Below are 26,319 nucleotides of genomic sequence, written 5' to 3'. Positions count from 1 at the left end.
TGAACTCGCGTGATAGCAGCACTCCTCCTCATCCGGGTCATCCATAGATCTGAACGGCGGAGCTGCGTCATATTCTCGCGCATGCGTCAAGTTCATGTCAATAACTTTGTGGATAAAGTCGTTATTTTGATTTTTGTGTGCACAATACCTATTTCTGTCGCATTGTAAAATGATTGTACAGCCACTGTAGTGAGATGGACTTTGTATCGATGTTTTTAGTGCCTTTATGGGTCTTGTGAGTGGAAATGTACTGAATGCCAATGGAGGCCTTTCTGAAGCCTTTCTCAGCCATCAGCTTTAACAAAAATATCTTCATTTGTGTTCCGAAGATGAATGAAGGTCTTACGGGTGTCCAACGAAATGAGGGTGTGTAATTAATGAAATAATTTTAATTTTTGGGTGAACTAACCCTTTAAGTGAAGTCTACAGCATGTAAGAAGTGCATGTGAAGGAAATGTGTAAGATAGCTGATATTAATAGCTGCTAGTTAAATAAGGCATGAGGAAGAATGACATGTGTAAGGACAGGCTTTGAACTAGCATGTACAATGGCTCACATTTCAACACACTGGCTACATGGACTAAACACCATTACACTTCTAGTTTAGGTTCAGAAGAAAGTTACTTTTTGTTACCAAAGAAAGGTTTGCAAGGATTTGCATGGATTTGGTCCATCTGTAAGTTGCTGCCACTATATAAACTATATATAACCTGTTTTAAACCTATAAAGACAGAGAGGCAGATACAGAAGAACAGAAGGTGAATTTGTGTGAGCAGTTAATCCTCTTACAATGTGACTATTACGAAGTTAACATTCCAATAACCTCTGACCCTTACACTACAACCTCTCGCCGCAGGGATTACAGGTATTACACCCACACCGCCCTCCCTGTCTTGCTGTAAGGCGTGAGAATTTAGACCTCACAGAGGCATCATCGACTTGTACACCTTCTGCTGTGAATAAGATATGGGAATCTAGAATATATTGCTTAATGGATAAGCACACATATTATATCATCCTGAGACCAACCAATTCATTTTAGGTCATACGTTTGCATTTTTGCCTGTTTATACAAACGGTATAATAAATCAGCAAATAAATACTATACAAACAAACCACTTTATAATATCGGTCATAACAAAGAACAGAAAATGCTGTGTATGCAAGTTTGTTTCACGATGTTTTTAAAGAGGTTTTGTGCCTAAGTGCTAACACACACTTAATGCCTATTAAATGAAAACGCTGTATAATAGTATGCATTCAAAAGACAATATAAACTTCTAAATACATATTTTAACTTTTTAAAGAAAAATATATATTTGACCAATTAATATCACAAAAACTGAAAAATATTAAAACTTTTTTTTATGGTTTACCATTTACTACTGATATAAAACACAGACACACAAGCATTCTCTCTTTCTTTTGCAAAACTGAGGGAGCAGATGACCATTGCCAATCTCACCCATCGTTTTATCAATTTTTTCCATCAGAGCTGAGCAGAAGTGATTGACAGAGTGCATATGTGGCACTGTGAGAGGAGGATCAGGTTTCAGCTGCTCTTGACCACAGGAAAATTCAAACTTTGATCTGAGGGGTCTCATGACTCAATGTAAAAGCATCCGAGCATTCCGTCCTAACACTCAGTCCCCAGTGTGCATGTGTCTGTTTCCTGGGATAATAGAAGCTAAAGTGATGCTTACAAAGTGTGAGTCATTAAATGTGATGACAAGATCAAGTAGGCTACTCCTTAGAGATAACACATGTGTGGTGATAATATATGTGATCAAAAATACCAATACTACATGGATTAAATTCACCCCAGTATAATATATCTTACACCAGAGTATCTGGTATCTTTTTCAAATCGAATATATGATCTAATGTCTTTACTACCTTTCTGGGCCTTGAAAGTTGCAATGACGTTGCAGCCTATGGCTGGTTCAGAAACCTCTCAGATTTAAAAATCTTAATTTAAAAATCTTATCACCTATCTGATGACAGAATTTTCATTTTTGGGTGAACTATCCCTTTAATAAAAGGCTGATGCACACATTCAACTGAAAAAACTGCATACTGAAATTAGTTTATATACTAATATTAGAGGTCAATAAATATTTGAGTTTTCTGATTAGGGGTGTTGAAATTAATCGCTTCTTCGATGCATCGCAATACAGACGAGGACGATTTAGTATCAGTTCAGTAATAGACTATAACCAATTATAATGTACTGATTCTTTTCTGAATTCATTTGTTGCATATGTGTGTTGTCACGGTAGCATACAATGGCAGAGGGAGGCGAGATGCGAGTACAAGTAATTAAAATGCTCCAACTACTTTATAAGCGATATCTGGGGACATTTCGGCTTTAATGAACAAAGCATGACCTGGAGAACACCCGTGCTGTTTGTAAATCAAAGCTATCTGCACTATATGCAGATTTAATGGAGGTCATGTCACCGAAAACAGATATGAGCTGCATTTTATTGATCATCAGCTAATTCGCAATAATCATAATCGAACCGAACTGTGAGACCACTGTAGGTTCACGCCCTTATTGCCGATACGATGATACCTTCTTAATTAGGGCTGAACGATATATAGTTTTAGCATCAATATCGCAACATGCACATCTGCGATAGTCACATCACAGGATATGCGATGTCAAGTATAGGATTTGTAGTTGATCCGTGATTCGTACAGGCCAGCTGCACCCCGGTTATGTGATATCAACATATGATATATAACTTAATTATCAACAATTTAGGATACAGCATTAAAAAAAAAGTTATATCTTGTAATCATGCTCAAACAACTTGACTTGACCATATCTGAGGAAAGCTAGGTGAGATTTTGATACAGAAAGAGAGAAGACATTGATGACATGATTTTCATTTATTTGGCAAAAAATGGACAATGTGTATTGCCATCTCTACAGGAACTTATGTGCCTTTTTTAGAACACAAAGATTGAACTGAAGAATTAACTTGCATTTATCAAACTGCCAACTTCAGTGTAGCTTTAAGCCTGAGCCTCGTATATACTCTGTGCGTCCGCTCGAGCGTGAGGGTGCGCGCGGCAAAAATAACGTCAACGCGGACTGCGCGAGACCCCATTTCGATTGGCGCTTTGCGCGTCCAATTTTGTTACTTTGCGTGCAGCTCCGCAACCGTAGAAGCACGATTTCCAGGAGAATCTGGCCGAGCATGACGTCTCATCACACCTGCATCCGGTCTGCGCGTCGAGTATAAACACCTTCCCAAACGAGGCACGCGCGCGAAGTCAACGAGATAGACGAGGAAAACAAACAAGCATGCAAATGAAAAATTATCGTGCTCAATTTTTTTTTTATCGTGTGATTAAGTGATTTATTGACTATCGCGACAGGCCTATGTACGAATCTAATATAAATGTTACATCCGTTTCCATTTTCTTTCTCAATTGTTTACATAACCAACTGTTTACGAGGACACTCGGTGAGACTGGCATTTGGACTTCATTTTGTGTGCTGTTTAAGTTTAAAAGAAAGAGAACTGAATTTGGTGTTCACGTGCTGTCTGCACTGCTCTGTGTGACCTCCTGCTTGACTCGACATAAAAACAGTCCAATGTACCGTAACGGTTTTTGTCACCAATGGAGATTAAATAACAAAAGTTACTTCTGTAGCTTTAACAAAGATACATTATATTTAGTTAATTAATTATAAGTTATATTTAATTTATACAGTGAATACTCTTATTTTACATTTGCTTTTTTGTACATGAATATTGTTAGATTTACCTAAAATCAAAGCACTGTTTATTTTAATTGCATTTTTGAGATCAGATATACTAAACCAGCACTAGATATGTTCCTTCTGTAAAGGGAATTCATTTATCAGGCCCTGTATCAGTGATGTGCTCAGCTCAATACAAAGTAAATGTAATTATATTGAGGGAAAGACATTTCTATTTGATTTGCTGGATTTAGTTGCACTGGGTAACAGCCTGAAGAATAAGATGCCAACCTCCTCTGGCCAAGATTTCAGGATGTTTATAAAAACATCAAAAAATGTGTGCATGTGTGTTCTCACCGTGCCTCGACGGAGCGCAAACTGAATAGAGTCTAGATCTGACACAGGGCACCAGATCTCAGCGATTAGACACTTCTGAGTGACATCAATGTTGCAGAGGTTAAGAGTGTGATAAATGGCTTTCATCTTCCGGACCTTGATGAACCACACTCGGACAGTCTTGGCAGCCGCCTGTAAAACACGCTGCCTGTGATCCTCCGTCTGATTCAGCACCTAGAACACAAAGCACAGAGGAAGAGCAGGGATCACTGGACAGAGGTGATATGGTCACAATTAGAGTGGAAAGAGCAGTGGTTGAAGCCTGAATCTCAAAAGATTACGGCCAAGTATCTGACTTTGCATGTCACTCTTCCAGACATCTGAAGCAGTATTTCCTATTAATTGTCTAGACTCTGGAGGCAAACCTTAACTATGGTGTGCCACCACAGTGAACCAGAAACTTCTCATAATAACATAATAGGTCTCAAACATTGCCAAAGCAATGGTGCAAAACTAAGTATCAGTGAAACAAAATAATATCAAAAGCACAAAATGAATGTGCCCTTAATGTATTAAGCTTGTTTGTGCTGTTTGTTTCAAAGCAAAGTGTGCTAACAGACAATAAAATAAAATGAGTGTTCAAATTGAGCTCCGGTGCAGGACAACAAAATAATAAATGAACAAAGAAAAATAATGTCCACACTGAAATTGTAGCTCACAAAATTATATTTGCCAAACAGCGCAATGTTTTGACCAATCAGGTCTTCCATTGTATTTATGTATACATAATAATTTTACACAGTACACACACATATTATGTAAACACAAACTGTTATTTTGGATGTGATTTATCATGATACATTTTCCCCCAGCACTATTAAATATTCTTTGCCATACACTTGTCCTGACATTTCTTGTGCTTGGCAGTCTCCCTGTGTTTAATCAAGCTCTCGCGCTAAAAATGTATGGATTAGTGTCACGGTTATATCCGCAGACCTATAACCTACGGGTCGGGCGGGCCAAGTAATACAAAATAACATTCCAATTAATTGCGGATAGGTCAGGTCGATGAGATATAAATCATAAATGTGTTGATTTTAATAAAAACACGGAACTGTCATTTCACAGTAAAATGCAATGATTGTGTGTCATTCTTTTACTTTTGGTAAAATGTTTAAAGGAACACACACATTTTTTAGAAACAGTTTTCCAACTCCCCTAGAGTTAAAGAGTTGAGCTTTACCATTTTTGAATCCATTCAGCCGATTTCCAGGTCTGGCAGTAGCACTTTTAGCATAGCTTAGCATAATTAATTGATTCTGATTAGACAGTTAGCATCTTGCTCAAAAATGACCAAAGAGTTTAGATATTTTTCCTGTTTAAAACTTGACTCCTCTGTAATTACATTGTGTACTAAGACCGATGGCAATGAAAAGTTGTGATTTTCTAGACTGATATGGTTTAGAACTATACTCTCATTCATGTGTAATAATCAAGGAACATTGCTGCAGCACCATGGGATGCAGCAGGCGTAATTATATTACACAGTGAATAACAATAATCTGAAGTGTTTTTCACAACTATAACAAGAATAGAGAACAGGTCTTAATTTGAGTTATTTGTCCATACAGTACGTATACAAGCCGCTCCTGTTTGCTGTTGTAGGAACAGAAATGCTTGCTGGTAAAGACATTTATGAATTCTAAACACTGGTTGTCTGAAGAAAGGCTATGAATCTTCTATTTAGGTAAACTGAATTTCACAATCATTCAGGAGTGGCCTGGGAAGTGTGCCAGCATCTGGTTGGCATGTTAGACAGATATAGTGTGTCAACATTAAAAACCAAATGTGCATTCCCACTCACATGGGTGGGACATACGCAGTCGACCACTCTTAAATAAGAACTACTTGCCCACGAATATCCCACATGCCCACCCACGCTGGAAACATAGAGAGACTCACCAACACTGACAAATAAGACAAACTTGCCCATTCTGGGATTTATGTAATCCTCAATAATGCGTCCAGAAGAATCTCTATCTTGCTCAAACAGTAAAAGAAACACATACAAGGCATGTGCATCAAACTAAAGGAAACCAAATTCTCTACAAACCTGGGAGAAGAGCACAGGGACATTAACGATTCATGCCTGACAGACAGACACACACAAGCATAGTGACCATTTTCTCTCACCTCAGGGACAAACAGGCCCGCTAATAGCTCGAAGTGAGTCAGTGACATGGAACTCGAGTGTGAGTTTTGTCCCGGCCCTGTCAGCACTGTTGGGCTTGGATGTGTCCCTTCATTTCTTTTGAATACTCCAAGAGCAAACTGATTTGTATGTGGGTTTTCAGAGGGTGTGGAATGAGTTATTCACTGAGTAAGTGTGGCGAACATAAAGAACAAACTCCCTCAGTATGTCCGTATGCACAGACTGGAACGTTCACTAGGAGACAGCCGGTCAGCTGCTGTGAAAGGCACCTTACAGTTGTGATGTAATGACATGTGACGCAAATGTTTTTTGAGCCAAATCAGATTTTTGATGATCGATTTTATGTCCATGTTCAGATTAAAATCTGATTTTTGTCCAGATCTGATTAAAATCTGATCAAATTTAGCATGTGAACTGCTTAGATTAGATACAAATTAGTTTCAAGCTCCAGTCATATGTGGTTTGAAATCCTATTCAAATAGCATTTCTGGAAATCTACACTGATTCAATTTCGCTAGGTTTATGTGACTTGATCACGCCACGAAAAACTGTCAGACATTGTTATAGAAAACATGCTGAAAGAAGCAACAGAAACAAGGTTGTTTCAATCTAATGGGGACATGTTTTGAAACCGGCAGAAACAACAGCACGGAATAAAGCTGCTCATACCAGCCTCCATGGAGGACAACATTGTATTGAAAATCCCTCTATGGGTTGGTAGTCGTTACTGTTTTTGGTGTATGCTTACCAACGCAACATTTCATGGGTAACCTATAGAGAAACCTCAGCAGCCCAAAATCTTTCTTCACATAGCTGTTTGTCAGGTTAGACACCATATTGAATTCATCATAGATTATAAACAAGGCTGTGAGGGATGGACTTAAAGATCCATTAAAGATCAAATTATGATTTTTTCTGTATAATGCAGTATATTGCTTTCAGCAAGTGTTGAAAAATGGCATGTCATTGTGCAGACACTGACATTTTTTTTATATGATAAGTAAGCAGAGGTGATTAACTGTCTTGCCATTTGTTGAAGGTCCAAACTGTGTGGGCATCAGTGTGGGTGGGAAGGTATGGGTACTATGTAAATGTGCGAGGACACAGTCACCCAAATGTTCCTTCCCAAATAAGGCAGAGATCTGAGAGATTCTCTCAAAGACCCAGAGCTGTAATACCATCCAGCAGTCCCCCAGCCTAATGACTCACTGTGGGAGATTCCCTCTGCCATATGGATCAACAGGCAGCGTTTGAGCGCTGACACAACCAGTGGATAATTGAGTCAAATTAACCTGTGCTTTATTTTAAAGCTGTTAATCTCAGCTCAAGATAGGGAAGAAAAAAAGAGAAGGAAATTGTAGAATAAGACAAATTCAGATGTTATTCAAAGCTATGCACAGACCTCCAGGGGGCGCCACGACATATTAGGGAAGGCAAAAAGAATGAATTCAACAAGTAAAAACAAATAAACATACGGTATGCATTGGTTAAAATAATACACAGCATTAACTGATTTGTTAAAAATATAATGTCTCTTACTGATGTGCACAGTTCAAAGCAAACAAATCTAAACTTGCTCATCTTTTAAGAACACTTGAGAAAAATGTAGGATGCCTAGTGTTTTGTTTCCTCCAGAACTGACATGTGCTGAACAGTGAGTGAGTGGAATGGAGTGGGAGCGGAGCATCACAAGTACATTTTATGCCAGTGGCCCATAATGTAATTTCATTTTTAGCCAGCACTCACACGTTAAACACCTTTAACTAGCTTGATAGAGATGGATCACTCAAATCAGAAAGAATGTAAAGGTTATGATGTCATGAGTTTTCATTTTAAACAGGTAGCACTTATTCAGATGCAATCGTCCTCACTCATGCATTCAAACAAATGTAATCTTACAGTGCTTATCTTTGAATGAGCAGAAATATTTATTTTTTTTGTTTGTTTTTTTAAACACCACCAAATGCATAAAAGGTAAATAAAAAAAAGGTCAGAATGCAGTATTTTAGTTAAATGTTTGACTAAAAATAAAATCTGCCCTTCTCTAATTTAATTGGTGTTCAGCACTGGGTTTCTCAATTCCATTACGCCACTCAGCTGCAGTTGAGCAAAGCAAATTACATCAGTTTACATCAACTGATGCACTGTCAAATCATATTCAGTCATATCATATTTCTTAAACACCAACATGTATTCATGAGTTTATTGGATATGGAAACATCTTTAAGGCACTTTTCACCTGTAAAACAGCTATGCTTTGTTTTCCTAACTAATTTTATAATCTCTGATGTAATAAACTCTGATCAGACTGAGGAGAGCAGGCACAAAAGGAAACAATCATAACAAATTTGGTGCTAGTGCTACCATCATAAAATCAAGCCCAAACAGGCCCAAAACAAAGACACAAACAGGTGGTCTTGCCATTGTGCTGGTGCTTACGTCATTAATATATCAACTAGCACAGATACACCAGTTATTGACAATACTGTCTGAACAAGCAGATCAGATTTCATCATTTGCAAAATGACAGTGCAAACAGAAAGTAACAGCGAGAACAATCCTAACAGCATTTAGGTTCAGTCTGGACTCATCCATAAGATATTTCACCTAAAAAAAGATTAACTTTAGAAAAAAAGACTACGTACATCCACTTATGTGTTATGTGTTGTGTTTGTTTGTGTGTGTTTGTGTGTGTGGGCGTGCGTCCCTGCAGCTTCATGTCTTACCATCTGGAGATCATCAATTCGAGAGTTGACTCCGGCAGCCATTTCTTTCCTCTCTTGTGGGGTCTCAGGACAGGGGTATAATGATGCCCGAAACCTAACATAAATATATTAGAAGATGATTGCATTACATCTTTATGTTTATTGTGAGCACAGAAAATACAAGTAAATAACACATACAGCAATATATATAAATATGAACATGTAATTTTATGAATATGTAAAATATACATAAAACATTTAAAAGTTTGGAGTCATTAAGATTATTATCTTTTTTTTAATCAAAAGGGGCAATACAAAATAAAAATGTTACAAAAGACTTCTATTTAAAAGATATGCTGTAATAACTGATAATAATAATTATTTATAATTCGATTTTTGAAGGATCATGTAACACTGAATACTGGCATAATGATGATGCTGAAAATGTATCTTTGACATCACAGAAATAAATTTCATTTCAAAATGTATTAAAATAGAATAATTAAAAAATATTTTAAATTTAATAAATATTTCACAATATTACTGTTTTATTGTATTTTTGAACAAAACAAATGCAGACTTGGTGAGCGTAGAAAACAAAACAAAAACATATCTAAAATTAGTGTATGGAATGGTATGTTTTCAAAATCTCATGTAAATACAGTTTTATTTTATTTTATTATGTAAACACTGTTTTATTGCAGTCACTGTGTCGTGACTTCTTATTGACAGTGATGCTCTCGTACCCTTCACAAATCTTCTTGACTCTGCTCTTCAGCTGGTCTCCCTGAAAGAAAATGATGAACACTGTCTTGTGCACATGGTCTCCCTGAAAAAAAAGAGGGGGAAAAACAGGAAGTTTATATTAAATATGGGAGTTAACTAATAATTTAAAATGAAACCTATATGTACATGAGATTACATTTTTAGTTTGCAAAGTTTTTTCTTTCTCACAGGGTAAACTTACTGTGGTGGGGTCCTCCAGTGGGTCCTCGATGTCTGCCTGCCGCAGGAAGACATTTCCACGGCAAACTCTCCACAGCATCCTTTCGAAGGTGGGAATTCTCTCTCTGCCAATCACCCCTGCAACAAACCTGCAACCAGTGTCAAAGGTGAGTGAATTATATAATTATTCTTCAAAAGCAGACATATGAATAATAACATTGATATTCAAAAACACCAAAACCTGTGCTGTACTTTTCAAGGTTTAATGTTAATCCTTATTTTGAAAATAAGATTTTTTAAATATTTTTTGATTGGGTTGGTTGCACTAATAATGATTAAAAATGAGTAACAAGTAAAAAATGGAAAACAAAACAAAAGCAGAATAAAACAATGCTTCTCGGTTGAGCTTCACAGCTTGGCCAGATCATCAGCTATGACCAATATAAGACGGTGCAGGCGTGAGCTCAGAACATGTACTCGCAGGCTGATCTCGAGGATTCAACATATTACTACATAGTGCTGGGAGATCCATTGAGAAATAGTTTGAATTTGACGCAGTATTAACAAGATTCCATATCAGATCAAATAGAACTGACGTGGAACCAGGAGAAACATTGTGCCATGAAATCCACAAATCATAAACATTCACCATGGATTTAATGCAGTAATGCTAATTGTAACCACTTTTCATTGACTTTCAAGTGCTTCATTTGTTTTCCAGCACTTCAAAGTTTTAAATATTATCTAATTCAAATGTTATTTTAATGTGATGACCAAAAAAAAAAAATTCTCTCTCTCTCAAAAAAAAAAAATGGTTTTACATGTTACTGTTATTAATAAAAGTTCCTTTTATCTCAAATTAAGCTCAGTGCTTTATGGTCAAATGCGCATTTCCAAGAAATAAATGTAATATTGTTAGTTACTGCAAGTATAAAAGCAAAACAATAGTCATTTTATTATTAAATTACCTTTATGATTAATAAGCCCCCCCAGCACTACAAAATCAGGTGCTGGTGCCACCATTTGTAAAATGTAGCGGCACTGTTTGCTATTTTGCTATTTGTTTTTATTTGTAATTCTTTCCTAGCCAGCATTCAAAAAAAAAAAAAAAATTTGCCACCCAGAGGCACCATTTTTTAAATATTTTAAACTTGCATGGCCCCCAGAACATTTTGTTGTATGAATATCTAAACACAAAGAATTATTTCTTGCGATTCCTGCATTCATGCATGTTTAGATTTTCAAAAAGACTATCGCAAATTTGGTTTCATGTCTACTTTAAACTCTTCTCATGGTGCTCTACTTTCATTCAGTGCTCTGATGGGAAAAAATATGTTTTCTGTTACGTATTAAAGGCATACCAGCATTATTGATCACAGAACAATGACAAACCCGCTGGCATTGGCAGCAGTTACATAAGAATGTGTGTTAAATCCCTCTTTTTTACTTCAATCTCACTATTATAGTAATCATAGTAATTAAAAATTATATTAATTAAAAAACAACCTGCCCAATAGTAATTATTTTTTTGCAGCTCGATCCAGTACCATACGATCATATGACTACCATTTGATCAGGGTATCTGCAGGTTTCACCAAGTCAAATTTAAGACTTTAAGACCTTTTTAAGACCATTATGAATAAAATTTAAGACCTATATCAAGCAATAAAAAAACATGCATAGGAAATGCAGAATCACTCAATTAAGCTACTTAAAATTATATTATTTAATTTATTTAAATTGAACAAAGTATTAGTAAACTTATTATTCATAGCTCAATCCCACCAGGATTAGCGCATATATTATATATATATATATATATATATATATATATATATATATATATATATATATATATATATATATATATATATATATATATATATATATATATATACATATACACATATATATATATATATATATATATATATATATACATATATATATATATATAGAGACCAAAATGAGTTTTTATTTTGTGGTGGTCACTTCCATAGATTTGCAAACATTTTTATTTTTTTAAATAATTAGGATGCAACATTAACCATATTATTATGTTAGATGCACAATAGTCACACATGGCAATAAAACTGACAAAATGCATGAATCTTGTTTTTTTATTATCAAAAAAGGCTGGATCAGTTGTGTGGGATCTATCTTTAATAACACGATCGCTTGGGGTGGGAACCAACATCTTAAAAGTAAACCACAGCAATAATTGCTTAATATAAGTAAAACGTTTTCAAGTGATTACGTAATCAAGTAATCGGTCAGTAATAAAATGTATACTTATAAACAAATGACAATAGGACAAATAAATACAACATAAAGATGCATATCTACAAAGAGGAGCACGCCACCGTTTTTAGAAATAGGGTTTATTCAACTTCTTTATAGACATTTAGATATGTGGGCAAATGCATTTGTCTCAGTGCATGCATTGTTTTAGTTTGGCAGGGTCGCCGCTAGCTTAGCTTAAAATGCATTTCCCCACATATCTAAATGTAGCAAAGTACCAAAGTTGAATAAGCCCTATTTCTAAAAACGCTGGAGTGTTCCTTTAAGTGCAAGTGCTGTTTCCCCGTTTGTGCTGTTAAGCTATATTAGTTTGCTTTCAATTTGAGAGCTTACTAATGCGCAGATCCAGTACTTACTGACACGTCCCAAACTTTTTAACTCAAATCAGGATATAGACATATGCATAATGTGTGTATTTGATCGTTCAAGAGTAACGTTAGGCTAATGAGCCTAGAAATAACACATTCAATACACTCGCGCGAGCGCTGACAGGCAGCAAACACACACAGCCTGACATCGGAGTTTACATCACTGATATTAACTCTATTTAGTGCAATCGGGTATATTATACTTTTATTTGGTCATTAAGCAAGATGGTGAGAAAGATTCGCCTTTGCGTTCACGATCGTGGAACTGCAAGAACCGTCAGACTCAGCTGAAGAATAAAATCCGTTTTATGCGTCTGTGGGATACGATCAGAAAGAGGCTTGTGCCAATAACACGAAAGCTGATTGGCTGCAATATAAGTGGCATGCTTGTCTAATTTGTAGTGTAATAGAGCGAACAATAGTTGGTCTAGCGAAAGAAAGAACTACAAACACCACAGAACAAACACACACACACACACACACGTGCGCGCGTGCTGCGGGAGGCGAGAGCATTTCAAAGAGGTAGCGTTACATGGACGTAGGAAAATTAAGACCTGTTAAACATTATTTAAGACCTAGAACGCAGTGCTTCCGCGAATTTAAGACTTTTTAAGGCCTTATATTTTGATTTTGAAATTTAATACTTTTAAGACTTTTTAAGACTCCGCGGGGACCCTGTTGATACATTTACTATCTATATACCTTTAAACTTTGATCTTTTGAAAAGACCTGTTCTGCAAAATGTGCAATCCCCATTACCGGCTATGTTTCATACAGGCTTATACACACATATAAACTGCATTTCTAGAGTTCAAGCAGTGACAGTGAACTGTTATTTTTAAGGAATGCAGCTTAAAAGGTAAAATAATGTGGAAATACACCAAAAGTTCAAGTTAGAGCTACCCTGTAAAATCTAGAAAAACATATAAAGAATCCATGTTTAAGTTGCCCATTTAACATCAATAAAACAGAGATCAAAACCCACTGACATACTCACCCAAGCCTGAGAGGAGCGGCACGTACGACCTCATTCGGTTCCAGTAGAGTTGACGACTCCTCCAAAAGAGAAGGATCTTCCATCTACCAAACAGAGAAAGTGAACAATTCATTAATTAATTAATCTAAAGTTCATTCTTTAGGAAATTGTTTTCCAATAAAGGGCCCTTTATATTGCAACAGGGCAAAGGTAGATTTATGAGGTATCAAGCTGTTGTTGGTAACTTAATATTGTTAGATGGTGAAATTATATTAACAGGTCAAGAACAAATCTCTGTGACCTTATGTCAAAAGGAATAACCATTGAAAATATTTATTTTAGAGCCAATCTTATTATTCAAATGGGTCATGAATTGAGATTCAGCCTTTGATATATATAAAAGTTATATCCTGTAAGTTTTGGAGCTGAAAACATCCTTGTTAGTCAAAGAAAAGCTTTTATATACACCAGGCCCAACAAACGCTCAATCTCAGAACGTGCCAGGCTGTGAGTGGTGAAGCACCGCCTCTGCAGAAGAAGATCAACGCCTGTTCATCACTGTCTGTTTACCCCCGCCCACTAAATTTGCTTTAAGACCGACCAATTTCTTTTTTTACTCTTCAAACAACTAATACAAAAGTAATAAAATAATATGAATTATATTTTAGTTAGTATTATAAATATATAAATTGCCTGGGCCTACATACAAACGAAGGCTACGTTCTTTCTTTTATAGAAAAACCTGTGACGTCATCTATGTTTACACTATGGTTAACGGATGTCACACTATGGCCTGTGCGTTCGTTTTGGCTCATACTCTCATTCACTGTAACGTTAGACTATTAAAGCCCTGTCGGAGATTTCGCCGCATTTTGTGAATTGAATTGAATTCAAACTTTTTGCTTTTTAATATTCAAATACACTAGTCTATATCACCAGATGCGTTGGTCTAGCAACAAGTGCAAGCCACTTCAGAGACACAGATAGTTGCGTGTTCTGAGTCAACACAATCGAGCGTAAAAATACGGAACATATCACGGGAAAATACTAAAACGGGAAGACAGCGGGAGGGTTGACAGCTATGAGTCAATGACAGCTAGCGGTGGTTGGAACCTTTTCTTAATGAATGCACCTGAAATTTATGCAATAAACATGTTTTTGACAAATATTTCAATTTGTTTGTGGTCTATATAGCCTGCAATTAGCCAATGCGCCCGAAGGCACGGCTTGAAGACCCTGTCAGTGACATCACGATATGCTAATTTGTTTAAATTCATTCATTTTTACATTAAAACCTTTTTACTTACCTACTGACCCTTTTTTTTTTACTGTTACTGCAAACCAAAATATTTTTAAGGATGGCTTAACGTGTTTAGCAGTGATTCCTGTTTTATTCAAGGAATCTCTTAACTATAATCAAGTTTGCACTGTTAGTGAAGATGAAAGCATTCGATAGTGTACAGAAACTAAATTGCAATGACAAAAACCACTGCTTTTATGCGTTCAACATGCGTGTGATCGGCTACAATCAACATTGCAACCTTTCACGCCACGATCTGTATGCCATAGATCTAAATGTAATGCAACACTTTTCATGATAAGTTAACCATGAAAGCTGTAATAGTAAAAAAATGCACTAAAAGAGAGAGTAATATTTCAAATGGAAAGATGTTAGCCAATCACAGCAGTGGGCATTTACACTGAAATCTCACAGCAGACACGCCCTTTAAACGAGATACTTTTTCAATGCAGAGGCTAAAATCAGGGGAGGAAAAATGCCTTTTATTTCTAAATTATGACTATTTTGATGTAAAAAGCATTCTAACATTATAAATGCACCCCAGGAAACATCATAAAACAATAAAACAAAGCAATTCATGACCCCTTTAATAATACTCATTCGGCCGACCACTTTTATGCAAAGTAATGCACAAAGCACTTAGTACAGGAATAACCAGAGGTGACAAGCCAAACTCAAGGGGACGGATGGCAGCACATGAATTAGTACTTCTAGGGTTTGAAACAGCTATTTTTTAACCACTAAACCACACCATCCTCACACAACCCACCACCAGTCTCAGTGAGAAGTTTGTGTAAAAGTAAAGTGAATGATTAAAAGACAACCTAACTGCATACTCTCAAATGATCTTTTACAACTTGTAAAATAAATAGGCCTACAGTATATCACAATCCCATGTTAAAGTTTAAATAAGTGTTCAGGAAGCACAGAAATGTATGGTCAAAGATCTCTTGAAAGGCTGAAAGATAGAAAAGAAACACCCTGGTAGGAGCTAATCATCACGGGCACAAGAAACTTGTGAATAGGGAGTCAAACACCTTGCAGAACTGGTCTTGGGAAGGGCAGTTTGACATCATCATCAGCGGTTGAGATGTGGCCAGGAATTCAGAGAATGGCCTTTCAATCTGTCAGACATGCATCTGTCTTTGTCAGCGTGAACATTATCATAGACATTGGGGAAAACATGTTTTGGTTTCTCTGTTCCTCATTTGACTATTGAATGGTGTTGATTATTCAGATGTTTGGTATTTAAATACATCCATTTCTGAGTAAAGGTCATTTTACACGGTAAAGGGGAACAGTAAGTTCCAAGTTCGTTTTAAATGGAAAAGAAGTGGAACATGGTAAAACAAAAAGTGTCAAGGACAACTGCACCGCATCAAACTTGATGGGCTAAAAAATGAAAAAAATTATAACCAACTGCTAGCAATGCTATCTTGTCACAGCTGTTGCATGCCATTGACACATCAAAGGGGATGACAGTATTTCATGATACGTAGAACACAATATAACAGTAATCGCCTCGTTGAGTTGAGCATATCTTTGCTCAAGCTGAAGCAGTAACCGAAATCTTTGTGGTTGTACTGAAGTTTTATAATGTCTCTTGAATGTGTGAAAAAGGACTGTGCACAAGACAAACTGAACTCAACTGCACACAAGCAAAGCTCTCCACCTGACTCATACCGTGTAAAATGCCTAAGACCACAGGAAACTGTTAAAAGCTAAAGGTTTTGTAAGAGATGAGATATTGCAGACCTCATTAAAGAACTGCTGTGTTCGTCTCAGGATGTGCTTGAGCTCTGTCAGCTCCAGGAAGTTCTTCTTCAGGGCTTCTTGGTTGGTGTTTATCTCCTTCATCTCATTCTCCAGCTTTTCAAATGTGGCCTACAAAAGGACACAATTGTTTGGTGCATTTAAAACTGTTTACAGCTGCCAAATGCACACATATTAACTTTACTATCCCAAAAACGAATTAGCTAATTAGCACAAATAAAGCCAAAATAATCAGTGTGTATATATTTATCTAAAATACAGTAAACATTTTGTGAAATAATATAACAATTTAAAACAACATGTTGTAATAATGTGTTCTATTACAATTATTACAATTATTTAAAAATGTAACTTGTTCCTGTGATGCAAAACTAAATCAGCATCATTACTCTAGTCTTCAGTGTCACGTGATCCTTCAGAAATCATTCTAATATGATTTGGTGCCCAAGAAACATTTATTATTTTTTAAGGATGCTTTGATAAACAGAAAGTTCAAAAGAACATCATTTTTACTATTCATATAAATACATTTCAACATAAGGATTTACTTTTATCAAAACTCTGCAGTATTGAATGAAACATAAAATTATTTGTAATAAGCATTTATCTCTCTTCATCCAACATCTCTGATTTGTTTTTTGTTTTTGCCACTGTGCTCATCACAAAGTATTAAGTGATTTGCCTTCTCTGTGAAGGATACATGTAATACTGTCTAAAAAAAGGTCTCTTAGGATGCAGCATAATTAAGATACCTAAATTTTGGAACAACCGTTACATCATCCCTTAAAATACTGCCACTTTTTTATGTTTTAAAAAAAAAAGCCATTTTAATTATTTTATTTCTGTTCTTATTATCTAAGTTCAGCTTATTTCTACTTGTCCTTTTCTGCCTTATTTTGAGTTGTGTATGATGATTTTGTACCTCCAAGTCAATCATGTCTCGTGGAAAAGGGACCTCTGGGTTCTCCCCTGTGTCTACAACAGGTATGTTAGCCTTTTTAATTTCCTTCTCAACAAATCCTTGAAAAGAAAAAAACAAATTGTGAGATAAAGCAGACAAAATAAAACAAAAATTTCTTGAACTTCTTTTCATTAAATTTGAGATCAGAATACATGATCCTGTGTCAGCAATGATTTTAAGCTCACTATGTCAGCAAAGCTGACTCAATAACTTACTTAGTATGCGGTCCATCTCCTCACAGCGACGGACTTCATTCACAAACTTCCTCTGGAAAACGTTCACATCTGGGTTTAACTGCAATTCGAAAGAGAGACAAAGTAATTGACCAAATAATACACAACTACAATTCTCTTAAAGACAATAAGGAAGCCACATCCACAGCTAGAACAGTAGGGGAAAATAGTAATTCATATTCACATCAGAATAATGAATCCACATTAAAAAAAAACAGGCTGATGGCTTTGAATAACTAGAAGAGGGTTCAAAGATGAATGAGACTACTTTAAGCATAGTTTCACAATCCCTTACAACACAATGTCATAACGCCTTTGTATCTGTTTGCCATTTAAAAGGTTTGTGTGCGTCTCTGTGTGAAAGAACTGTGCTGTTTTGTCTGATACACAAACTCACACACGATGCTCATTGTGTTTTTAGCTTCTGCCGTCTTAATATATGAGGACACAATAACTTTATTTCCAGGGCTGCTTTGAGAGTCACCAAAATACACATTGAAACTGAAACTAAAACTGAAACATCTTCACAACAACCGGTCAAAATAATATATTTTTTTATATTATGCTGATAAATTAAACAGGGGTGTCCCCGACTAAGGATTTATACATTCGAATCAGAATTGTCAAATCTCTCTATGGTTGACTGATAGTCGAACCGTCTATGTGTGTGTGTGTGAATGGGTTGGGAGGGGCACAAGACTAGTCAGCAGGAAGGTAAAACTATTTTTATTTTCATTTACACACTGCACACAGCAACTTTTAATAAAGCGACCAAAAACTGCCTGCTAACTGACAGACAAACTGACAATGGCTTTTTTATTTAGGTTTAAATAAAAGGTAATGTGGTGGATAAACATTCGTAAAACGTCTTCTCATAATATTTTTAAGCCGCGATCGAAATACAGAACATCACATAAATATATAAAAGAACATTTAAAAAAAATACACCTAAACAAATACCTGCCTAGAGAGGAAAAGAACACTTTGAGTGTTTTACATTAAGCCGATTATGCCTTAAGGGGGTCACACACCGGACGCAAAGCTCAGAGCCGCGTCTCGGGTATCTCACACCGGACGCGCACATTTTATACGCGCAAGCTCAATTTTGAATCGACTTCTGACAAGAGCTGCACAATGAGTGTATCTTGTAGCACAGGGTGAAATCATTATGTACATTGAAGATTTGAGGGAAATATAAAATAAATTTAATATAAAACTTTAAAATGGTGCTCTGTGGCGCGGCAGGATTTTAAACAACTTCCTGAGTCGCCACGGACAGGCACTAAATGCCGTCACCAGTGTGTGTACACTCATTGGAAACAATGTGTTCAAATTTTAAAGGCGCCGCGCAGCGCTGAGCTTCGTCCAGTGCGAAGCTCAGCGCTCTTAAAGGGGTCGCACACCGGATGCAAAGCTCAGCGTCACGCCACATCTTTAAAATATTGAGCAACCCCATATTGCCAAAATGGTATGTTCCTCGTTTCATAACACCCGCGAAGATGCGACTGTGAGATCGGTGGTCGAATCCGGCTCCGTATATCGATGCATCGAATCTTCAACTATTCGGGGAAACCCCTAAAATTAAATCTGAGTCCTTCTGCTGAGCTGTGCTGCGACTCTGTTTGGCTCACGCTGAGCATTGAGCAGACACATTTAGTTTTTAACTGTATAGTTTCTTTTAACTCACTGAACTAAATGCTTTTTATTACTATAAAAAAATCGAAACGAAGTAAGGGGCGGTGCCGCTACGGGCAAGTGATCTTTTGTGTGCTTTTCTCAGCCTCAATGATATGTCACATATTGGTAGAAGAAGTTTAGCTCTCCCATTTGCTCTTTCAATCGCATAACTAAACTTATATGCCTAAATTTCATCTCAATTATTAAGAAACTCATGACACACAACAAAAACAGCTTAGATCACAGAGTCCTCCAACCTACAGTTGTTAAATGCCGTGCTTAAATGACATCACTGTCGGCTGGTTTATGTCACTTCAGAGGAGTCCGAATGCAACCAGAAATGGCCCTGTGGGAAAATGTAGTTCTCAGGGAACCATCCTTGTGACTAGCTTATAACGGAGTTCCTATAACTACCCAGTAATAGCCCCTAATATGTGGGATACATATCCTACTATTGTTAGTACTCCATATTGCTCATCTCTTAAATCTAAATGCTTGAAATTTTGCTTAGTTCAGGCATCCTTGGGGCATTCAGACATGACAATGATGTCAATGTTACTGCTATGAGTCACTATGAATGACAATCTTCCTGCTGTTGTTTCACAATGAACCGGAAATGTTCCAGGAACTAACATCCAGTGAATCTCAAGAAATGGTCTATACTTACATCTCTAAACTGCACCATGCCGATCTCCCCCAGCTCACTGACACAGCAGTAGGCAGACTCAGACTGGAGGAAGAGCTGGGCCAGGGTCATCTCCTCACTGCGGAACAACTCCCCCATAATGCACTGCTCTCTACTCAATGCACTAAGGGGAGAATACCTGGGGAAGGAGAAGAAGAAGAAAAAATTATAAATTATAATAATAAAAAATACAAATGAAAAGAAGATGCTTCATGTAAATGAATGGAGAGTATTTCTGTTTGACAGCAGAAAATTGGTGAAGCCACATTCACTGTGCAAATGCAGAATCTTTTACTTTGACCAAGAGGAAGGAAAACAAACCCTTAAAACAGCACATCAGCATATTTAACAACATTTGGCCCACTATACACAAACAATTCTGATCTCTTTACTGAATTAGAGCAACATTTTTAATGCTTCCAGACCTGTAAGATGATGATGCCACAGCTAAATGCTCTGTGATGGTGAGCTAAACATCAATGGATATGGCAGATCAAACAAAGTCGTAACAATCATGTGAATGTTCTGTTTTCAAGGCTTTAATATTCAATATTAATATTCAACTTAAAAATTAGATAAATCTAACATCATCATTATGTCAATATGCATCATGGAACGGAATGTGGCACAGAATTATTTTGTTCTTATTAGTTTAAAGGGGGGATCGTTTTCTCCACAATCATGCCCTCTGACTTATGTACACTGTTAAATGTGGGATTTTCGTGATAAACACAGGCAAACTTTTTTGAAAAACGTGTTGGAGTATTTCTGTGCCAAATATACTCCTTCCGGATTCAAAACAGTTTTGGAAAGTTTTTTTTTTTTCGAACATGGCCCTGTATGACTAGCCTGACAAGCCAGACCCACATCAAGATGTTTGGTCTGGAAACTCACCATTGACAGGGCCCAATCCGAGGGGCGGGATAAACGGTTGTCTTTCAAACTCCCTCTGCACGGGATAGGATAGCGCTACAATCAACCAGAGCAACGAAGGTGAAACAGAGCTCGTTGATAGATTAAACATTCACCATATACGGTCGGCTAAACTCCGAACACATCTTCCCTTTTCAAGAATGACTTCAGTGCCGTTCTTTGTTCTTTTCTCAGAGAAAAGCTTAACTCCAAATCTTCCAGAGTCGCGGTCAAAGCTGATTCGAAAGACCGCCGCCGTTCGTCAGTTTCTGTGTTTACTAGAAGCACGCAAACGCAACTCGGCCGTCGTCATTATGGCCCCGCCCACCGACTCTATACACGATGTGATTGGCCCATCCAGATTGTGAGGAATACAGCTCAGAAGGGTATTGAGAGTTCCTAGACTACACTTGTGGGCAGATTAAATTTGCTGCCGCTAGGGTGTGTCTAGATTTCTAGGCTACTGTATGACACCATAAATGCCGGAATTCCTTGTATAGGCACTTCTTCCCCATAAGTGGATGAACGTGTGCGCACATCAATCAGGGGTGCGTTTCCTTAAAGCTTTGTTAGCCAACTATTGTCGCAAGTTCCATCGTTATCAACATAGTTCAAAGTTCAGTCTGTGTTTCCCCAAACTATAGCTCCAACGAACATTCGCAAACTTGTTGTTGTATGCAACTACAGCTCTCGACCTGTGGTCGGAAGCATAGTTTAGTTTTCATGACATGGACTTAATAAATCCTTATCTTGAGCAAAATAAGCAAGTTGACATTTTGTACAATCTTTTTTTTTCTTTTTTTTTTAAATACATACAAATGTAATTTATGTCTTTTAGGTTTGTCAAGAGATTTAAAGGCATAGTTCACCCAAAAATGATAATTTGATGTTTATCTGCTTACTCCCAGAGCATCTAAGATGTAAGTGTGTTTGTTTCTTCAGTAAAACACAAATTAAGATTTTTAACTCCAACCGGTCTGTTGCTCGTATAAGGCATGTCAATGGGGTCTGATTAGAATTGAATTCTAAAAATATCTTTGGGTGAACTATCCCTTTAAAGCACCCCTTTTAAAGGGTGCGCATGTGTGAACGAGCCTAGCCTAGCCTATTTGAATCTGGAAATAAAGCAAAATAAAAATGTGGGTACTTTCACATTTCGAAGGGGTTCGATTGCTCCCCCCTTCCCCTGCCACCAGTGGACTGTGTTCATATTATATTATTTGGGTCCAAACAGGGGTTTCTTTGCGTCATCAAAACAGCAGCTGTTTACCCGGTTGCTTAGTAACGACTGTTGAACTGTTGATTTTGTTACCAGAGCTTCATTACGTAATGGCACTTCCGTCTATCTGCCGTGAATGCACTGCAAATGCTCTAAATAAGGCTGAAGACGAGCAGAAATTAGATCTACAGCTCTCTGCTTGCAGTATGTCAGTGACGCTCATCAGGAAAATGAGTGAAACACAAAACACATTTTTAACAAATCATACGTCATTAATAGCGATTAACTTCAAGGATTTAGTACGAATGCGTTCACATCAGCAACGAACCGTACCGGAGTTCACATCAAACGAACCCCAGACGACCTATACGGTTTGCGGGTGCACACCCGAGTTCGGAAGACCGTGATCACATCATCGAAACGAACCGAACTCTGACGTCAATAGAACCCTGGTGCACACCAAAAGTGCTAGTGTGAAAGCACCCTTAGTCCTCAAGTACCATGTCCATAATTTATAGCAAAAAATCTAGCATGAATTCAATCTCAAAATAATTCATTAAAAGCAGTTATTATTCCACCACCTGCGTGACATCATTAACCAACGTGGTTGAACGACAGATTTGCGATAATACGGTTTTGGGAAACTGTCATGACTAGCTAGTTGATTTCTTCAACGATGCAACGTACTATAGTAACATCGTTGTATGGAATACGCACACCAGAGCAGGAGCCATCAACGAACTTCGTTTGAGGTTATAGATGCCGTCAGCAGCGCTGTCCTTTTTTTTTAGACCACAAAATCAACAATGTCACTAATGAAGCGTGTTTCTGATTGAGAGTGAAAGATAACCTTGTTCAGCCCAAATACTCCAGAGTTAAGGGAACAGTGGCTACAGTTTGTTTCGCAGGAGCAGCAACAAAGTTCTGACAGTGTGCTTGTTTGTTCCAGTCACGAGTCGAAACCACAGGCAGTGAGTGTAACTGCATCAAATGTCTGCATTTTGTTGGTAATCGGCACATAAGGGCATATTATAATGTCAACGTAATGTCAAACACGGACGTATAGTGAAAAGTCGAAAGTTATCCAGGAATAATGCCATGATGTATTGTGTGCGTGTGTGTGTTTGTGTGACTCTTTAGCTCTACCCACTCCACGTCTAAACAATCTCGGCTGTTTTTGGAAAGAATCGGTACAGCAAATCTATCTTTTATACATGTGATTAAACTAAAACCCTCTTCTGAGATATGAAGGATGCAATATTACTCTATAGGTGGTCAAGATTAACATGAGATTGGCAGAAACTGTGCGTGTTATGTACCCTTTGAAGACAAAACTTCTGCCTCATTTCATAACACCAAAAGCATCATCTATTTCCATCTAGGCTATGTAAAAACCATCTCGAACTAATGGTTGCTCAGAAACAATAAAACAATCCAGTAAAACGCTTCCACAATGAATCTTGTGCCCAGAGGACACCCGAGGAATGTTATGCTTCTGTGCCGGTTCACCATTCTCGTGGCATGTGATGCTCAATACAGCTGTAGGAATAAGCGCATGCTATCTCAGAGGAATGAAGAAAACACACAGGAGCATTCAGCGATTACACAGAATAACCTGATGACTTTACTTTCCCTTGACCTAACGCTACAACTGCATGGAATGTGCTCTCCTCAGGCAAATTCTTTGCTTCCCAGTGCAATGAATCTGGTCCACTCAAAAGAGTGAACTTAATAGTGAAATTATAGCCCATTGTTCAAAGCAGTCCTTCACTTTGTCAAAGAAGTTTACGTGTCATTAAGAACGATTGTACGATGGACTCCACTCACAGGGAGCGGATTAAGGATTAAGCTGCACCATGTGACTTTCCGTACTAAACATAATCAGCACAAAGGCACTTTGTGGCATGGTAAGGTGCAAATAAAATCGATAGAGCGCAAAAAGCCATGTAATGCTTTTGTTAGGTCCATTTCACAACTTTTAAATGCATCAAATGGTACATAAGCAGTCTTGGTTTCATAGGTAATTCCACACGTGCTGAATTATGCAGCAGTTCAGGGAATTATCAAGATGCAGATACTCTTTCAGCTGTCTCTGTGTCTCCTTCTCTTTTTTCCATTCTCCTGTACAACTACATAAAGCTGTCCCAGCATCATCAGGTATCAGTGCAGTGGACCAAAACAGTCTTTCAAAAACAGATCCTACAATGAGAACACATATTAATAATGTGAACACAGTCTGAGGGAGGGCATCTAATCAGGTTTCATTTGAGTAAACTGTTCTGCTATTTGAATGACTGTATCAAACCTGAAAGAGCAATAGATCAGAACAGTACATAATTAGAATAGTCTATATGGCCTCACACACAAACCATGAAAACTGTTAAAGGTAAAGTTGTCCACCAAGTCAAGTCAACTTTATTTTTATAGCGCTTTATACAATAGAAATTGTAGCAAAGCAGCTTCAAAGTGATAAACAGGAAAGTAACTAGACAGATTCCAATCCTGCTGTAAAGCATCTGTAGCGAGATTAATAGTCCAAAAGATATTTTTTGTTGTTGTTATATTTTATATTTTAGATGCATGGGACACCCCAAAACGAAGAGACCCTCATCATAAAACTTAAAGCTATCTATTACGTTACATCATTAGGGTTTTTATGTCAGATGTGTTATTTGTGTATTGTTTAACATAAAAGGATTATATCTAACACAATTTTTATGTAATTACTTTCATACATCGGTTTTACTGTTTTTCCCTACACAATAGAATGTCATACTGAAATAACATTCATACACAGAGATATTAGCGATACATTAGCTGCTTTGCTAAATTTTCTGAACCGTTGTTTTTACACGTATACTATACTCTATAGTCACCCGGCTGAAATGACTTGTAATGCAAAAAAAAAGTGTTTAAAAATGTTGAACTGGAAGATGGGGTAAACACACTGTACACCGGCTTATTAACTAGCCTGGACATTGGTGTAGCTCGCTGTCAAGTCAACCCAAGCTTAGGCGTCATTAAGTAACTTAATGGGGCAAAGTGGCACTTTATTCACTTCAGTATTACACTACGAAAGATGGTAGTGGTTTACTATAAAGTTCCAACGTAAACATTAAAAAACATAAACAGCAATATTAAAGAGTTAAAGCGCTAATGCTAATGATCCTCGACAGGTTGTTAACGTTACATCAGAGAACTTAAACGCTCAACAACGCATCCCATAAAAACTGAAAGAATACACGCTGTTCAGTTCTAAATACAAATTATTGGGCGTTTCAAAATAGACCATAGTAAGAATAAAGTTATTTTAGTAAAACAATGTAACTTACTGAGTTTAAACGGTTGAAATTGGAGTGCAGCAGACTCTGAATCCTCTGCGTCGTAAGGATCAGCTGACCAGAACGAGGCAGAGCGATCGTGACGTCATGAGCAGCCCAGTCCTGATCACGTGATCGAGGTTACCTGTCCTGGGCAGAGGAGATGGGTGTTTCGACAACAATGAAGGTGGAAATGGAACGGTATCTGTTTTTCAACGGGTGCTTTTATTTATTTAATTAACAAACTTCTTATTATTAACATATTCTTATATAAATAGCTTTCCCATCAAGACTGTTGAATTGTAAGTAATAAGTAGCCTATCTCTTTGCTCTTTTTGGTTCTTTACAGTTAAGACTTTCTCAAAGCTTAGACATTTTGTACACTTTCATCTGTGTTTTTTCTCTCACTTTTTTCACCATTCCTCTCTCCATTTTGGTATCTGTGGTTTACTTTTTGTATGACGGTGGTTACGTTGGTAAGACCACTTCCTGTGTCTCTCTGAGTGTTATTGGACATATTTTGTGCCTTTGGTCCACCAGGACTATAGTCACTAAATAAAGCAGCTCTGATAGTCATATCATTGTCCTGCTCAGTCCAATTCTCATCGACTCATCCAATTGTGTCAGTAGTCAGCTCAATTTTGCTGTATATTATGTGTTCCCAACTAAGCAAGCCAGAGG

The 26,319-nt window shown here is 37.2% G+C and overlaps 1 protein-coding gene across 5 annotated transcripts in view; it reads right to left on the bottom strand.

The window, feature by feature from the left end:
* Positions 1 to 25,779, bottom strand: part of atp6v0a1a (ATPase H+ transporting V0 subunit a1a) — a 35,314-nt gene extending 9,535 nt beyond the window's left edge. For 3 of the 5 annotated variants that reach the window (XM_067413954.1, XM_067413964.1, XM_067413974.1), the window contains exons 1-10: positions 25,651 to 25,779; positions 20,170 to 20,326; positions 17,808 to 17,886; positions 17,554 to 17,651; positions 16,614 to 16,742; positions 13,580 to 13,662; positions 9,936 to 10,062; positions 9,715 to 9,797; positions 8,990 to 9,083; positions 4,073 to 4,285 (exon numbers count right to left, since the gene is read on the bottom strand). In XM_067413954.1, coding sequence (XP_067270055.1) covers positions 4,073 to 4,285; positions 8,990 to 9,083; positions 9,715 to 9,797; positions 9,936 to 10,062; positions 13,580 to 13,662; positions 16,614 to 16,742; positions 17,554 to 17,651; positions 17,808 to 17,886; positions 20,170 to 20,286 — 1,023 coding nt within the window. In that variant the 5' untranslated portion in view covers positions 20,287 to 20,326; positions 25,651 to 25,779. Of the gene's footprint in view, positions 1 to 4,072; positions 4,286 to 8,989; positions 9,084 to 9,714; positions 9,798 to 9,935; positions 10,063 to 13,579; positions 13,663 to 15,895; positions 15,983 to 16,613; positions 16,743 to 17,553; positions 17,652 to 17,807; positions 17,887 to 20,169; positions 20,327 to 25,650 lie in introns of all 5 variants that reach the window. The other 2 variants (XM_067413934.1, XM_067413944.1) reach the window with 1 other exon arrangement.
* Between the last annotated feature and the right edge of the window lie 540 nt (positions 25,780 to 26,319).

This window comes from Pseudorasbora parva, chromosome 2 (genome assembly GCF_024679245.1).
Source record: "Pseudorasbora parva isolate DD20220531a chromosome 2, ASM2467924v1, whole genome shotgun sequence".
NCBI classification, from domain to species: Eukaryota; Metazoa; Chordata; class Actinopteri; order Cypriniformes; family Gobionidae; genus Pseudorasbora; species Pseudorasbora parva.
The sequence above is the reverse complement of the archived record's forward strand: the minus strand, read 5'-3'. Positions and strand labels throughout refer to the sequence as shown.